At 42.5% G+C, this 16,426-nt stretch overlaps 1 protein-coding gene across 4 annotated transcripts in view; it reads right to left on the bottom strand.

The window, feature by feature from the left end:
• The window catches only part of nrp2a (neuropilin 2a), a 155,943-nt gene that overhangs the window by 51,755 nt on the left and 87,762 nt on the right, over positions 1 to 16,426 (bottom strand). For all 4 annotated transcript variants that reach the window (XM_061889402.1, XM_061889403.1, XM_061889404.1 and 1 more), the window contains one exon: positions 1 to 86. This exon is cut by the window's left edge and continues 59 nt beyond it. In XM_061889402.1, coding sequence (XP_061745386.1) covers positions 1 to 86 — 86 coding nt within the window. The remainder of the gene's footprint in view (positions 87 to 16,426) is intronic.

The following is a 16,426-nucleotide window of genomic DNA, read 5'->3' as shown; positions in this document are numbered from 1 at the left end:
GGTCGGATACGCACAAACCGTGCCAAAACAGGCTGCGGTACGCGGTTCAGCACCACCTCGGCCGGGTCCGTATTGGCGTGAAAAACCTGGGGCGAGAAAAACACATGACATCACTCGCTCGGTTCCTGTTGGACGCGCTCGCCCTCATGCGGGTCTGTCTTATCTCTCCTTTTCTCACACACTTCCGTGCACATGGAGCCGCTTCGTTACACACACGCACGCGGTGGTAGGTCGGACACAGCGGGGACAACCCAAACAGGGATCCGATGTCACCCACCCAGCTGTCACTGTGTTTTGGGGTCAAAGGTTGGGCTCGGGAGGCTGGGAAAGCCAGAGGATGGATGATGGTTTCATCTCACTCACACACACACACACACACACACACACACACACACACACACACACACACACACACACACACACATCTCAGTAGGGCTGCGGGAGAGACATGACCTGACATGATTGGCCGTTAAGCACAGGAAGTGTGTGCAGGTGGGCAGGAAGTGAGCATCAACATTCACCTCCAAGAACACTCCCTTCCTCCCGTCGGGCTTTTTAGCGGCAAGGAGGGCGTTCGGGGGTTAAAGGGCAAATGTAACCCGGGTGGTCGGGTTACTTCCTGTTTTGGGGCGAAAAGTAGACCCGTGATGCTCAAGGGGGCGTTCATTGACAGACACGTATCTTTCTCTAATTCCTTTGGACGCGCACACACACACACACACACACACACACACACACACACACACACACACACACACACACACACACACACACACACACACACACACACACACACACACTTGTGTTACCTTCTTGAGACCTCCGAATAATGCGTACCTCTTTAGAACCAGCTTTTCTAGATATATAAAGCAGTGTATTTAAAACAATAACATATATACATATATATATATATATATATATATATATATATATATATATATATATACTATGCAAATATGAAAAAAGGTAAGCTTTTACTTTTTGTTTTTTTGGTTTGTAATTTTTTTATAATCTTCATTATTTACTTCAAGTTATTACAGTAAGTCTCTCTCTCTCTCTATATATATATATAACGTATTTTTCGGACTATAAGTCGCAGTGTTTTTCATAGTTTGGCCGGGGGTGCGACTTATACTCAGGAGCGACTTATGTGTGAAATTATTAACACATTACCGTAAAATATCCAATAATATTATTTATCTCATTCACGTAAGAGACTAGACGTATAAGATTTCATGGGATTTATGGATTAGGAGTGAGAGATAGTTTGGTAAAGGTATAGCATGTTCTATATGTTATAGTTATTTGAATGACTCTTACCATAATATGTTAGGTTAACATAGCAGTTGCTTATTTATGCCTCATATAACCTACACTTATTCAGCCTGTTCTTCACTATTCTTTATTTATTTTAAATTGCCTTTCAAATGTCTATTCTTGCTGTTGGCTTTTAGCAAAAAGATTCCCCCAAAAATGTGACTTATACTCCAGTGCGACTTATATTTTTTTTCCTTCTTTATTATGCATTTTCAGCAGGTGCGACTTATACTCCGGAGCGACTTATACTCTGAAAAATACTGTATATATTCATTTTACAAAAGGTCCACTTAAGAGTTTTAGGGAAACAATCAGCATTAAAGCATGACTTTGCAGGGTTGGACAGGACAGCGGGGCAGCCATGGCAACGAGGTTCCCAAATGAGGATGTATTTGAAGCAGAAGACATAAAACGGCAGGTTTTAAGTTTCATGTAGGTCGAGGAGGAGGAGCCACTGTCACCCTTACTATGTACCCCTTGCTTAGCCCCGATATAAACAGTTTGCTTGCCTAACAGAATTGCTATTGTGACATCCAGTGGAGACATTTAAAACAGCAATTTCTTTCGTTGCCCCAAAAAAAACAGCTTATTTTTATACTTGGCAAACTCTTCACACAGGCCAGTTAAAACCAGGGCCCTAGGTTTGACACCCCTGGTGCTTAGGCCAAATAATTCTTTAACGTTACTGCGGTCCGCTGGTTTTATATGAATGGCGCATGACAACGTTGTGTTATTTGGGTCCAAAAGGGCTCTTTCAACGTTCTGGGTTGCCTACCCCTGCGTTAGTGGAAAAGCGGCAAATGAGTGAAAGCGACAGGCGTTGCCATGGAGACGAGAGTTTTCTTACGGTCCTGGCTGCAGTCACACCGCGACACCTGTCCGTCAGTAATAACAGTCCCCGATAACCTGGACCTATTCAAACCGTTATTTGTTTTTTTTATTGTTTCATTTGCATTGCCTCACACGATGAACACTACATATATTTCTATATGACGCCGGTAACACTCCGGGAGCCCTCACTTTTTTTGCGCTCGCTATCCTAGTACTTTCCCGGCTTTTATCCGCCGACCTCCGTGTTGCTGTAGGGAGGAAAAGGGGAAGGACGCACATTGCGGAAATAACATGATTCTCCGTGCGTCGGCTAATTACAAATATATTCTACAAGCCCAAACATGTCTTTTTCAAAGCCTGCAGTGAAGAGAAAGGTTAGTGATGAGCAAAGACAATTCCAGGAAAAGTGGGAGATGCAATATTTCTTTGTTAAGCACATTGGCTCCCCCACGTGTCTTATTTGCACAGAGAAAGTTGCGGTGCACAAGGAATACAACTTGAAACCTCATTTTTCAACTAGACATGCTGAGGAGTGTGCAAAATAATCTTTAAGAAATATTTTGTTGCGGCCCAGCCTCACCCAGACTCTGCGTCCAGTGACCCCCAGTTGAATTAAGTTTGAGACCCCTGGTTTAAGGAGTTATCCGGCTTAATGTGGACAGTGTGACGACCGGGTTGCATCCTGGTGCGGAGTTCGTTATCCCAGGAATGCAGACAGGCTTCGGACACAGCGTGCAGGTGAGAACAAATGACTTATTTAGAAATAAATCAGACAAAGTGATCCGCCTCCGCTTGGGATGGTTTCCTGTCGACGGGACTCTTGCTGCCGTCTTGGATCCGCTTTGAACTGAACTCTCGCAGCTGTGTTGGAGCCACTATGGATTGAACTTTCACAGCATCATGTTAGACCCGCTCGACATCCATTGCTTTCGGTCCCCTAGAGGGGGGGGTTGCCCACATCTGAGGTCCTCTCCAAGGTTTCTCATAGTCAGCATTGTCACTGGCGTCCCACTGGATGTGAATTCTCCCTGCCCACTGGGTGTGAGTTTTCCTTGCCCTTTTGCGGGTTCTTCCGAGGATGTTGTAGTCGTAATGATTTGTGCAGTCCTTTGAGACATTTGTGATTTAGGCCTATATAAATAAACATTGATTGATTGAAAAAGGTGATCATTGCAAAACTAAAAAAGCTAGCATGGGACCTAGAAGATAATGAAACTAGCAAGTAGTGAGCAGGAAACAGATGTCGTCACTTGTTGTATGAAAACAAACAAGGAAGCCAGGCCGAGTGAGGCCAGGGCAAGGACTAAATAGCCCTCCGATTAGTGCCCGGGCAACAGGTGTGCGTCCCGAGAACTAACCAGAGACAGGTGTATGTGATTTGCCGTCATGGCAACAGACAAACAAAATCAAGAGGTGTGGAAAACACAAGTGACTTAGACAACGTAAACAGAATATGATCCGGGTAGCGGATCACAACAGACAGGGCCTTATAGTCCGAAAAATATGGTAATCGGCAAGGGCGATCGGCACATTCCTTCTGTTTGGGTTAAAATAACCACAACTCAAGAACGAACCAAGAAAATATGAAAATATAGACAAGAAAAATTGTTGAAAAGTGACCCATTTGGAACCTTCCCTGTCTGGCATGTGACTCACAAAGTGACAGAATATATGATCGGACTTCAAAATGTTACTCCGGGGGTTTTATTTGATTTTCGGGCGTGGCCTGATTTAATGGAGTGGAGCTGTCAGTGGTAACACAAAGCAGCCGGGGGTGTTTGAACAGATAAGAGGGGCTATCGCTGCTCTATCTGCTGCTGGATGGACGGGCCGGCAGCTGTCTTGTTTACCTAAGGGGCCAAACAGTGGATGTGAGCTCTTATGGGGGTTAGGCAAACACCCACGCACGCTCGCACAAAGGCGGCGACTTTGCCGCTCCTTGAGATTGGGAACAAAGAAGTGCGGGCGGAAGGACAGGAAAAAGCGACTGCGGGGATGAGCCTCCTCGGAAGAATAGTTCAAAGCTCCAACTGGAAAGAGGCGGGGATACTAGGAAGCAACAATGAGCAGATTGATCACGAGGACAGGAAATACACCATTGGAGCATTTATCTCAATAAGTAGGAAATCAATTACAATTCACAGGCAGAAGCAGGAAGTTTTTACAGGAAATGAAAAGAGAACAGCGCTTCATTCATAATGACCACCATCAAAGCATTCATAGCTCATCCAGCAGCTATCCTTTCCAAAGCCGAGGCATACATTACATTGCCAAAAGTATTTGGCCACCCATCCAAATGATGAGAATCAGGTGTCCTAATCACTTGACCCGGTGTATCAAATCAAGCACTGTGAAAGAACGAGCCGCTCTCAGTGATTTCCAGCGTGGAACTGTCATAGGATGCCACCTGTGCAACAAATCCAGTCGTGAAATTTCCTCGCTCCTAAATATTCCAAAGTCAACTTTATTATAAGAAAAGTGAAGAGTTTGGGAACAACAGCAACTCAGCCAGGAAGTGGTAGGCCACGTAAACTGACAGAGGTCAGCATAGTGCAAAGACTTTCTGCACAGTCAGCTGCTACAGAGCTACAAACTTCATGTCACCTTCCAATTAGCCCACGTACAGCACGCAAAGAGCTTCATAGAATGCGTTTCCATGGCCGAGCAGCTGCATCTAAGGCACACATCACCAAGTCCAATGCAAAGCGTGGGATGCAGTGGTGTAAAGGACATCACCACTGGACTCTACAGCAGTGGAGACACCTTCTCCGGAGTGATGAATCACACTTTTCCATCTGGCAATCTGATGAACCAGTCTGGGTTTGGAGGTCGTCAGAAGAACGCTACATTTTGGACTGCTTTGTGCTGAGTGTGAAATTGTGGGGTTGTTTTTCAGGAGTTGGGCCTGGCCCGTTAGTTCCAGTGAATAGGAACTTTGACTGCTACAGGATACCAAAACATTTTGGACAATTCCATGCTCCCAACCTTGTGGGAACAGTTTAGAGCGGGCCCCTTCCTCTTTCAACATGACTGTGCACCAGTGCACAAAGCAAGGTCCATAAAGACATGGATGACAGAGTCTGGTGTAGATGAACTTGACCGGCCTGCACAGAGTCCTGACTTGAACCCGATTGAACACCTTTGGGATGAATTAGAACTGAGACTGAGAGCCAGGCCTTCTCCACCAACATCAGTGTGTGACCTCACCAATGTGCTTTTGGAAGAATGGTGGAAGATTGCTCTAAACACACTCCACAACCTTGTGGACAGCCTCCCCACAAGAGTTGAAGCTGTAATAGCTGCAAAAGGTCATATTGAACCCTATGGGTTAGGAATGGGATGACACTTCTAGTTCATATGTGAGTCAAGGCAGGTGGCCAAATACTTTTGGCAATATAGTGCATCTCTCAGGAGGTGAGAGCAAAGGAGACATCATCACATCAGATAGGAAGACGAGACAAAGACAATGAGAGGTCAGTTCCCCCATTTCCTCCCGACTATTGTGGCAGTACCTGACCCCACTGTATCAAGGGGTTAGAGGTCGCCGGCTTCAGGAAGCAGATGGTCGCTCATTGACTGACTTGTTGACTACACAACAGTCACTTTTCCAAGAGGAGTGCTTCATCTAATCTGCCCGACAACCGCGGCGTGGTCACAGCCTGCGTAGGTTTTTGGCGACGGCGCCCGGGCGTCACATGCAGGCGAGGTGAGCTGAATAATTAAAGCGGCCATGTTGTGTCTCCTGGCGTGGAGAGTCATGAAAATATAACGAAGCGCGTACACACACACACACACACACACACACACACACACACACACACACACACACACACACACACACACACGGGCGGACGTGGGGTGTGGATGCAGGCAGGGAACTATGGGTATTTAACTATTGATGAACTTTTTTCGGAAACGAGGTCACTGCGGAAGGTGTGTGTGTGTGTGTGTGTGTGTGTGTGTGTGTGTGTGTGTGTGTGTGTGTGTGTGTGTGTTACACTTAAACGGCTTTTGTGGACGGACAGTTCTGGGACAAAATTGACGTCACATGTCCGAATTAACAGTCTTCAAAGCTTTTGTGGAATCTTGCGACAAAAACAAGGCTATTAAAACGCATCTTTCCAACTCCGATACTAATATGACGTCATAACAAAGATAGAAACGTGACATGCATGACATCCTATTGTTTTTTCTGGGGAACAGTTAGACATAAATACTCATTTATTTACAAAACCTTCAACGATATTCAGTCTGAGTGGTGTTTTAATGCAATTCCGCTTTGATTGTTTGATGTTTGTCCATCATTTACAATTACTTACAGTAACATGTCTTTCACTTCTACATGTTTGCTTACTGTGATAGTGAAAAACTGCTAGTATGAGGCAGCTAACATTGCAGGTAATGTCAGGACCTGTTGTCCGGGTCATGTCTTGATTTATGTTTAGTAGCTTTCTCCCTATGTTTTAGTCTCAACCCTCTTTCCTTTCGTTTACTTTTCGTTGCCCTGGACAATAATTCTTTGTGTTTAGTAATAAGTGTTCCCACCAGCAGTTTTGTTTCATCACTCCACTTTACAGTATATTTCTCAGTCACCCAGCACAAGTCGCTGGGTCAATGTTTGCTACAAGCAACAAGCAACCTTCTTGCTTTGCGTCTTTTTAGTTTGCTTTCAGTTGTATGCTATCTGCTACAGCTTTCCATTATTTCTAGCTTAAACATTTTTACCTGCACTTTGCCTCCTGCTAGTCCTTTGCATCCTGAGAAATGCGACTTTTGTCAACACGGCCAGATCGTGACAGATAATTGGGATTGATCTATTTCGCCTTTAAGCGCTCTGAAAAAACAAGGCCTTATTTACATACCAAGCTATAGCGAGACTGTTATTGTAAGAGCTAACACAGAGGGACTACTTTTTTGGCGCTGTGACACATTGTCACGCTAGCACTGTTCCTCCATACACTGGCGAGTAGCCAACTACTAGTGACTCACTAGCTTGAGCTGCTAGTAACATATATTGTGAAGGGGCTACTGTATTGCCTTTGAGTAACACAAAAGTAAATACTAAGTTATCAATGACTCACACAAAATGGGTCAACTTTGAAAATCCAAACATGACCCACTTAATGGTATATGCCTCCCAACCAATGTTTCATAGCATAAGACCACCGCAACATTGCTATACAGCATTTTCTATTTGAAGAGTGAGGACAATTATTTATTTTAGTCCTGAAAGATACAACCATCCCATGTTAAAAGGTGTAGCAATAGTACAACAAGTTAACCCTGAGGCTCTTACAAAGAGGTACCACACAGGACGCGGTCTTTAAGTAGAGATGGCTGCCCAGGAAAGAAGTTACAATAATGCTTCAAATGAGCAAAATACTGTGCCTGGTACTACATTATATACGTACTTACAGCGTGTTTATAAAATCAAGTCTTACTAATTCAAAAGAAATTCTTGAATGTTATTTTCCAAAAGACGTTAGTCATGTTTAACCAACTCAACAAGATACTGTGGTTACTTTTAACGACCATCATGTAGAACGGCGAGTAAGAAATGTACGCTTGAATGCAGATGACCCTCTTGTTGGAATAAACTGCACCAACTCTTCAATCTACAACTACATTTTAGTCTTTTAAAACAATTCAAGACTGTGTTGGAAATGGAGGAAATTCTGATCATGATGTCTGCTCACACTTTTTCTGCAGGCAAACTACTTTTCAATGTTTAAGTGGAGGGGATCTACCTCCTTCATATATATCATTTATATTTATTTATTTATGAAAGACATTTTTGTTAACAAGTAAAATGTGTGTAATGATAATACAAGCATGTTTAATTAACATACATAGATTCCTTTCTTTCATGAAGACAAGAATATAAGTTGGTGTATGACCTGATTGTGATGACTGACATTGTTTGGAATCAGACAGTAGTGATGATAACATCAACATTTTCAAATAGGAGAAAAAAAAAAGTCCTCCTTTCTGTCCAATACCACATGAAATTGGTTGTTTTTGCCATCTAATTGGTCCAGCTTCCATACTCCTTTTTATACGCTTTACAAGAAATACATTGGCGGAAAACTCCATAGCTTGTTAGCTTTCTGAGACTCTTATTTTGTTAGCGCAGGCAGGATGAAGCAGCGCCTTTATTGTGAAGACGGGAACTGTGCGGTCTGTCTTTAGAGTTTTGGACGGCAGGTACGGCGTGAGAGTCGGTTGAAATAAAAAGTGTTTCTGGCCTTCCTGTCGGTCATTTTTTCTTAAAAATGATCTGGCGGCAGCCAGCGTCACCTCACAAGACCCTCGGGTGCCGTGAATGTCAATCAAGTGACCAAAGTGACTGACACACCCTCCATGATCGAGGTAATGGGCACCCCTGCTGTATAAAACATGTTTGACTAAAGACTTGTCTGCATTTGACCTTCCTGCACATGTGTTCTGTTCTACATTGTACATTAAGCAAAGAAATAAATGAATGAATAAAACATTTGGTAAGACTATAGTATGGGGAACATATTCAACATTAATTAGTTGCTTAATAACATGCAAATTAGCCACAAATTGGCTCTTAATTAGTCATTATTAAGTACTTATTAATGCCTAATTATGCATGGCCTTATTATACAACCAGTAAGCCGGTCATACTTTAGTACGGGAAACATTCACCTTTACTAACCCTAACCCAGCGTTTCTCAAAGTGTGGGGCGGGCCCCACTGGTGTGGAATAGAGACATAACAGGTGGGGCGCGAGGAATGGGAGGAAATGTAACTTTATTTATTTATTTTTTTATATTCCATGCACCTGGGGATAGGTTGATTGGCAACACTAAATTGGCCCTAGTGTGTGAATGTTGTCTGTCTATCTGTGTTGGCCCTGCGATGAGGTGGCGACTTGTCCAGGGTGTACCCTGCCTTCCGCCCGATTGTAGCTGAGATAGGCGCCAGCGCCCCCCGCGACCCCGAAAGGGAATAAGCGGTAGAAAATGGATGGATGGATATTCTTAGATTTTTTTTTTTACAACCCAATTTTCTATACAAACTGTAAATCACTGTCAAACGACACAGTTGCGAGACGTATATGCGACATTGCAAGTGATCGTGAGGAACAACTCGTAGACAAATTAAAAGAAAATCGTTTTGCTTTACAAGTGGACAAAGCTACTGACGGCAATAAAGACTGCCTGTTCATCGCATACGTGATACGTCCGCTTTGTGAATGGCGAGTCACTGTGCGAGGATTTGCTGTTTTGCAAATACAAAAAAAATAGAGCCAGTGCTGATGAGCTGTCCAAGATAATGGACAGTTTCGTCATAGAACACGACCTTAAATGGGAAAACTGTGTGGGCTTTTGCTCTGATGGCACACAGACCATGGCAGGGTCAAGAAACGGGCTGCAGGCTCTAATAAAGAGGGTTGCGCCAAATACGCATTGGACACACTGTCATTCATCGGGAAGCACTCGCGTCAAGGCAGCTCAGCCCCGAACTCAATGAGGTTTTAACAAATGTTGTGACCGCGGGAACTTTGATCAAAACACAAAAAAGTAGCACTTTTAATTAATTTATTATTGAACTTGATGCAAGTTACACCACAGCTGCATAGTTATTTTATTTAATATTGAACTTGATGTAATTTTATGTTATTGAGTTTTAATGTATACAACTTGATGTTATTTGATGTTCAATGAATTTGAAAATGTTAATCTTGGCATTAGGGTTCTGTTTGGGCAATGGGGGCAGATGGGGCTTGAAAACTCCCCCTTGTCCAAAGTGGGGGATGACCAAAAAAAGTTTGAGAACCACTGCCCAAACCCAAACCAAATAACTCTAAATTAAGTCTTTGTTATTTAGAATATATTCCCCTAGTGTCCAAATAACTCTAAATTAAGTCTTTGTTACTGAGAATATGTTCCCCATACTAAAGTGTTACCAAACATTTACAGTCATTTACAGGCCCTGATTAGCAGCATTGTTGAGTTGCCTCTTACTATCGGGTTTTCACTATTTAGAACCCACAGTAAAGGGAAAGAGGTGCTCTTGTCTCGCGTAAGGATTGTGGATGATTGGGAAAAATTGCTAAAAATTTTAGTTCCCCTTTTAAATATATCACAATCATCCAAGAGAGATAATTCCCCTTAAAAGTCCTGTTTCCATACCTCACAGCTTAATTGGTTTACCATTGCAGCCCCCCCCCCCCACTGGTGAGGGTGCCTGGTCCTTACAGCCTCAGCAGCGTGCTCCTTGGAGGCCACTACACCGCAGGGGGATGTGGAGAGGTCTGCACAAGCCATTATTGGACTGATTTTTCCTTCATTTGTGTTGTCCACCCCCTCATCTTTCTCCGTCAATTACACTCCTCGCAAACCCCCTGCCGCATTTCTTCTGCCTGCCTCCCTCTGTCTCGGCCTCTCCAGCCATGACCTCCTCTCCTTCTCTTTCCCGCTATGAAGATGTTGACAGCAGGGAATGGTTCCAGCTGGCCCGGCTGCTGAGAACTACTATGTGTGTGTGTGTGTGTGTGTGTGTGTGTGTGTGTACATGTAGCAAGTCATCAAGTAATGAGGTGCATATGTGAATGGTGTGATTCTAAATCGGAATTGGAGAATGTGTCGGGACCAAAAGAAGCACTCAAGCACGTACTGACAGACACTTGCTGATGCAGCAACAAACTGATATCATTTACCTTTCAACTAGAGATCAACCGAGAAGGTTGTTTTTTGGGGAGATTCTCGTACCGATTATCAGTCGTCAAGGATGTCCATAACCGATATTTGGAGCAGATTTTAATTTGCAGTAAATGCTATTTAAACATGAATAGTATAGGTCATTGGTCCCCAACCACCGGTACCGGTCCGCAGACCGATTGGTATCGGGCTGCACAAGAAAAAAAAAAATATATATATATATATATATATATATTTTTTTTTTTTTTTATTAAATCAACATACAAACAGTATAAGCACACATGATTGTATTTCTTTATGAAGAAAAAAAAAAGAAAAACCCCGGTCCGTGGGACAAATTTTCAAGCGTTGACCGGCCCGCAGCTACAAAAAGGTTGGGGACCACTGGTATAGGTCAGTCAAAAGCTGGACAAGGCTTTAAGTCAGGGGTGTCAAACGTATGGCCTGAGGGCCAGATCAGGCCCACCAACAGGTTTTATCTGGCCTCCGGGTTTGAGTTTTCTAAGTATAAAAATGACCCTGAAATTTTTTAATGAAAACAAAAAACATCTGTTCTAAATGTGTCCACTAGATGTCACAATAGAAATTATTTGTATCTCTGTAGATCAGGCCTCTGCAATTATTTTGACTTGGGGGTCAAATTTAGAGAAAATAATGTGCTTGGGGGCCGATATATCTGATAATTAGGGACACTAATACAAAACCTCATAATGTCTGATTGAATGCTAAAAACATTATGGAATTTCAAGCTTTTTTACTGAATGAAACACCCAGAATGTACATGAAAATAAAGAATGTGGGATTTACAATATTAACTATGTACAATAAATCACTGAAATATTGACAACGAATCAACGCAACAACCCCTCTCGATTGACATATTTTACAATCAAGCGAAACGCAACAAAAAAGCGACAAACACCTAAATATAAACGCAAAAAAACAAAAAAATAAAACAAACAAATTGGCATTTCAAGCTAGCCTCCCTGGAAACACTCTGTGGAGACGCTCCACACCCACACTGCTTGGTGCCTCGTCTGAGCTGCTGTGACTTAGACTACTATAGTAACTAATTAGACTACTATAGTAACTAATTAGATGACCATAGTAACTAGTATATCATGCAAAACAGAAGATTCCAACCATTGAAATACTTTGCATAGTTGAAGACACACGGTCATTTGAAAACATGAGTGCACATCATAATGGCAGCTACACTTTCCATCTTAGAGATCTAAAAAAAATATTTGGGAATGTCTTACTTTGCCCAGGTCTGTTGTAGACGATGCTACATATGTGCAAAATAAAGCACATGATGTAAGTACATCAGTCGAGGAAAATGATCAAACTACATAAATAACATCCTGTAATTTGATTTTGACATAATTATCTTGATTTTATCTTGGTTCTTAAGCAATGCTTATTTATGTACTTCAATAATTATTATTTTTTTTCAAATACTGAATACTGGTAGGGAAGTACGGTGGATCAGGGGTCAGTGCATGTGCCTCACAATACGAAGGTCCTGAGTTCAATCCCGGGCTGGGGATCTTTCTGTGTGGAGTTTGCATGTTCTCCCCGGGACAGTGTGGGTTCCCTCCGGGTACTCCGGCTTCATCCCACCTCCAAAGTCATGCATCTGGGGATAGGCCCCTCCCACCTCCAAAGACATGCACCTGGGGATAGGTTGATTGGCAACACTAAATGGTCCCTAGTGTGTGAATGTTGTCTGTCTATCTGTATTGGCCCTGCGATGAGGTGGCCACTTGTCCAGGGTGTACGCCCCCTTCCGCCCGAATACAGCTGAGATAGGCTCCAGCAACCCCGAAAAGGACAAGCGGTAGAAAATGGATGGGATGGATGAATACTAGTATAGGTTGATTGGCAACACTAAATGGTCCCTAGTGTGTGAATGGGAGTGTGAATGTTGTCTGTCTATCTGTGTTGGCCCTGCGATGAGGTGGCCACTTGTCCAGGGTGTACCCCGCCTTCCGCCCGATTGTAGCTGAGATAGGCGCCAGCGCCCCCCGTGATCCCAAAAGGGAATAAGCGGTAGAAAATGGATGGATGGAGGGATATGTCCATATATTGTCCCTGCAGTTCTGTTCTACTATCAACAAGAAATGTCATCCATGAAAACAGCCACACAATAGTTTTGTAGTGCTGCGTTAAATGACAATTACGGGAGTAAAATCCTCGCCATTAAAGGACCTCCTGACGAGAAATGAGCTTCAACCACTTAGGGGCTCTTTGGGGGGGCTTAGAATGTTGAGTTGTACCGCGCAGACGGTGGATTTGATTGATTGATTGAAACTTGTATTAGTAGATTGCACAGTACAGTACATATTCCGTACAATTGACCACTAAATGGTAACACCCCAGTAAGTTTTTCTACTTGTTTAAGTCGGGGTCCACGTTAATCAATTCATGGTAAACGGATGAACGGTCACAGGGACCGCGGGAGGAACCCGGCCGGCGACAAGAGTGAAAATAGAGTAGCTTCAACTGACTCCAAAGTGCGACTGGCATGGACACAAAGAACTAGCGCTGTCCGCCATGAATTACCACGCATACATCACTTGAGAGTTGAGTGACGCAAAGATGAATATATAAACACACATTTATATGCTGTCACCTCGCCTTGGTGGTCATCAAAACCAGATGGATGCTTAAATTCAAGTTAAATTCCTGCAATATAAAATGAATGTCTTTGCTTGGCAGGAGTTCACGCTCTGTAGAGAACAAGCCACATTACAAGGAAGCCGTCTTTTCAGTTGGGAACAAAAAAAAAAAAATCACACAGTTAAAAAAAAAAAGTAATTCCGTCATTGTTTTCTAAGCCCAGACAGATGAGGAGACACTGGGATTGCAAAGACGAGACAGACATGATATCTGTTTGCACGCACACATCTCCAGACGCAGCCATCAGCCGCAGGTCATGGAAAGGCAAAAGTGGGCTGAGGGCTTCTAACAAACTACACAGATGTTGCTGCTTAGTCTTTAAGTCCGATCCGTGTTTCATTCGGTAATCTCTGCATCAGATACCCCCTGCTGGCCCCACCCAAACCAATCATTGGACAGCGCAGAAGGGGTCCACATGGTCAAATGTGTACGTGTCTGTGTGGATTAAACCTTCCACAGAGCCCCTATCCTCCCTACGCACTTTCATTTCCCATTTGGCGACCTCACCCCACAAAGGTGTGATGGAGGCTCACCATGACAACAACCTCACGCACTGCCTGGGAACATTCCCAATCATAGAAGTCTTATGTTCTCAGGACATTGAATCGATAGCAATTTGACTGTCGAAGAGGACGTTTGGCCTCCCATCTGAGCAAGCTTCATAAATTCGTGCTCTCAAAAGACTAGATAGAACAGCACTAGTCTTGACTAGAGTTAGAGCTCGAATAGACACGATGAAGTCTCGACTAAAGACAGAGCTCGGAAATACTTTATGCTCTAAGACTAGATAAGACAGTTGTGCAAAGCAAATACTAGGACAGTTGCAGTCAACGAAACCAGAGATAAGGCTTGAAAATACTTTATTTGTCATTTTTCAAAAACTAAATAGGTTGTTAGCGCCTAAATATACGTCATCAGTTAAACTCAAAGTGATAGATGCGACAGTTCTAGACTAGGATTAGACCAATGCTCAAAGACCAGATAGTCCTGATTTGACTAGGGCTAAGACTCAAATAGGCTTAATCAGATAATGTTCAACTCTAGTCTAAAATAGAGTTAGAGCCATAAATAGACCTGTTAAGGTATTGTGCGTAGACTGGATCAGTTGATGCTGAAAGACTAGCTATGACAGTTCTTGTCTCAACTATTTTAATGCTAAGGCTCAAATAGACTTAATCAATTAATTCTCAAAGACTAAGTATGAAAGTCTCGACTATAGTTACAGCTCCAATAGACCAACTAGTTAATGCTCAAAGAGTAGATAAGACAGCTGTGAAAAGCAAAGACTAGGACAGTTCTAGTCTGGACTCAACCAGAGATAAAGGTTGCATAGACTTCATCAGTTATTGTTCAAAGACTAGATAGGTTGTTAGAGATTGAATAGACTTCATCGGTTAATAATCAAAAAGTAGATACAACATCTCTAAACTGCGGTTAGAGCAATGCTCAAAGACTAGTCCTGACTTGACTAGGGTCAAGACTTGAATACACTTCATCAGGTAATGTAAAGACTAGTTAGGACAACTATAGTCTCAACTACAGTTAGTTCTTGAATAGACTCGTTCAGGTATTGCGCATTGACTTAATCAGTTGATGCTCAAAGACAAGCTGGGACAGCTCTTGTCTCGACTAAATTAGAGCTAAGGCTCGAATAGACTCCATCAGCTCATGCTTGAAGACTAGAAAGGGCAGGTCTCAACTAGAGTTAGAGCTCCAATAAACTTTAACTAGTTAATGCTCAAAGACTAGATAGGGCAGCTGCAGCTTTGACTAGACTCAAGCTCAATTAGACTTAATCAGTTAATGCACGAAGACTGGATATGAAAGCTGTGCAAAGCAATGACTTGGATAGTTCTAGTCTCATCTTAACCAGAGATAAGGTTTGAATAGACTTCATCAATTAAAGTTAGAAAACTAGATCGGTTGTTAGAGCTTGCATACACTTCATCAGTAAATACTCAAAGAGGATATAGGACAGCTCTAAGCTGGGTTAGAGCAATGCTCAAAGACTGTATAGTCTTGAGATAGATTAGAGCTAAGGCTGGAATAGACTTCATTAGTTAATGTCCAAAGACTAGATGGGACAACTCTAGTCTCAACTAAATGTAACTTCGATGAAGGGTTTCACTGTGTAAAGACTAGATGGGACAACCCTAGTCTCAACTAAATGTCACTTAGATGCAGGGTTTCACTATGTGAAGCACTTTGAGTCATTGGAGAAAAGCTCTACATAATTATAATTCACGTCACTTCACTACACTTAACTACAGTTAGAGCTTGAAAAGATTTGTTCAGGTAAGATGCATAGAAATAATTTAGTTAGACTATGGCTGGAGCAATCATCAAAGTCTAGATAGGACAGCTGTAAACTATATTACACTAGACCTAAGGCTTGACTAGACCTATCAGTGAATGTTTAAAGACTACATAGGATAATCCTAGTCTCAACTACAGTTAGAGCTCAAAGTTAATGCGCAAAAATGAGATAGGACAGCACTAGACTGAGGTTAAAAAGTGCTCAAAGACTAGATAGGACAACTGTAGTAGTCCCAACTAGACCAGAGGTTGATTAGATTTCAACAGTTAATAGGCAAATAACAAGCAAAGCAAAAACCACATCGGATAGCTCGAGTCTTAACCAGAATAAAGTTAACACAGAGGTGTCTCAACTAAGGATCAAATAGACTTAAACAGTTCATGCTCAAAGACTAGATAGGACAACTGTGCAAAGACATATGACATGAGACATTTGTGATTTGGGGCTATATAAATAAACATTGATTGATTGATTGATTGATTGATCTGTATTGTCAACTAGACTAAGACTAGAATAGACGTCTTCAGGTAAAGATCATAGACTACCAGATGGAACAACATTAGTCTTTATAGCTCAAATAGACTTTGTC

This window comes from Nerophis ophidion, linkage group LG27 (genome assembly GCF_033978795.1).
Source record: "Nerophis ophidion isolate RoL-2023_Sa linkage group LG27, RoL_Noph_v1.0, whole genome shotgun sequence".
In the NCBI taxonomy this organism is placed as follows: domain Eukaryota; kingdom Metazoa; phylum Chordata; class Actinopteri; order Syngnathiformes; family Syngnathidae; genus Nerophis; species Nerophis ophidion.
The sequence above is the reverse complement of the archived record's forward strand: the minus strand, read 5'-3'. Positions and strand labels throughout refer to the sequence as shown.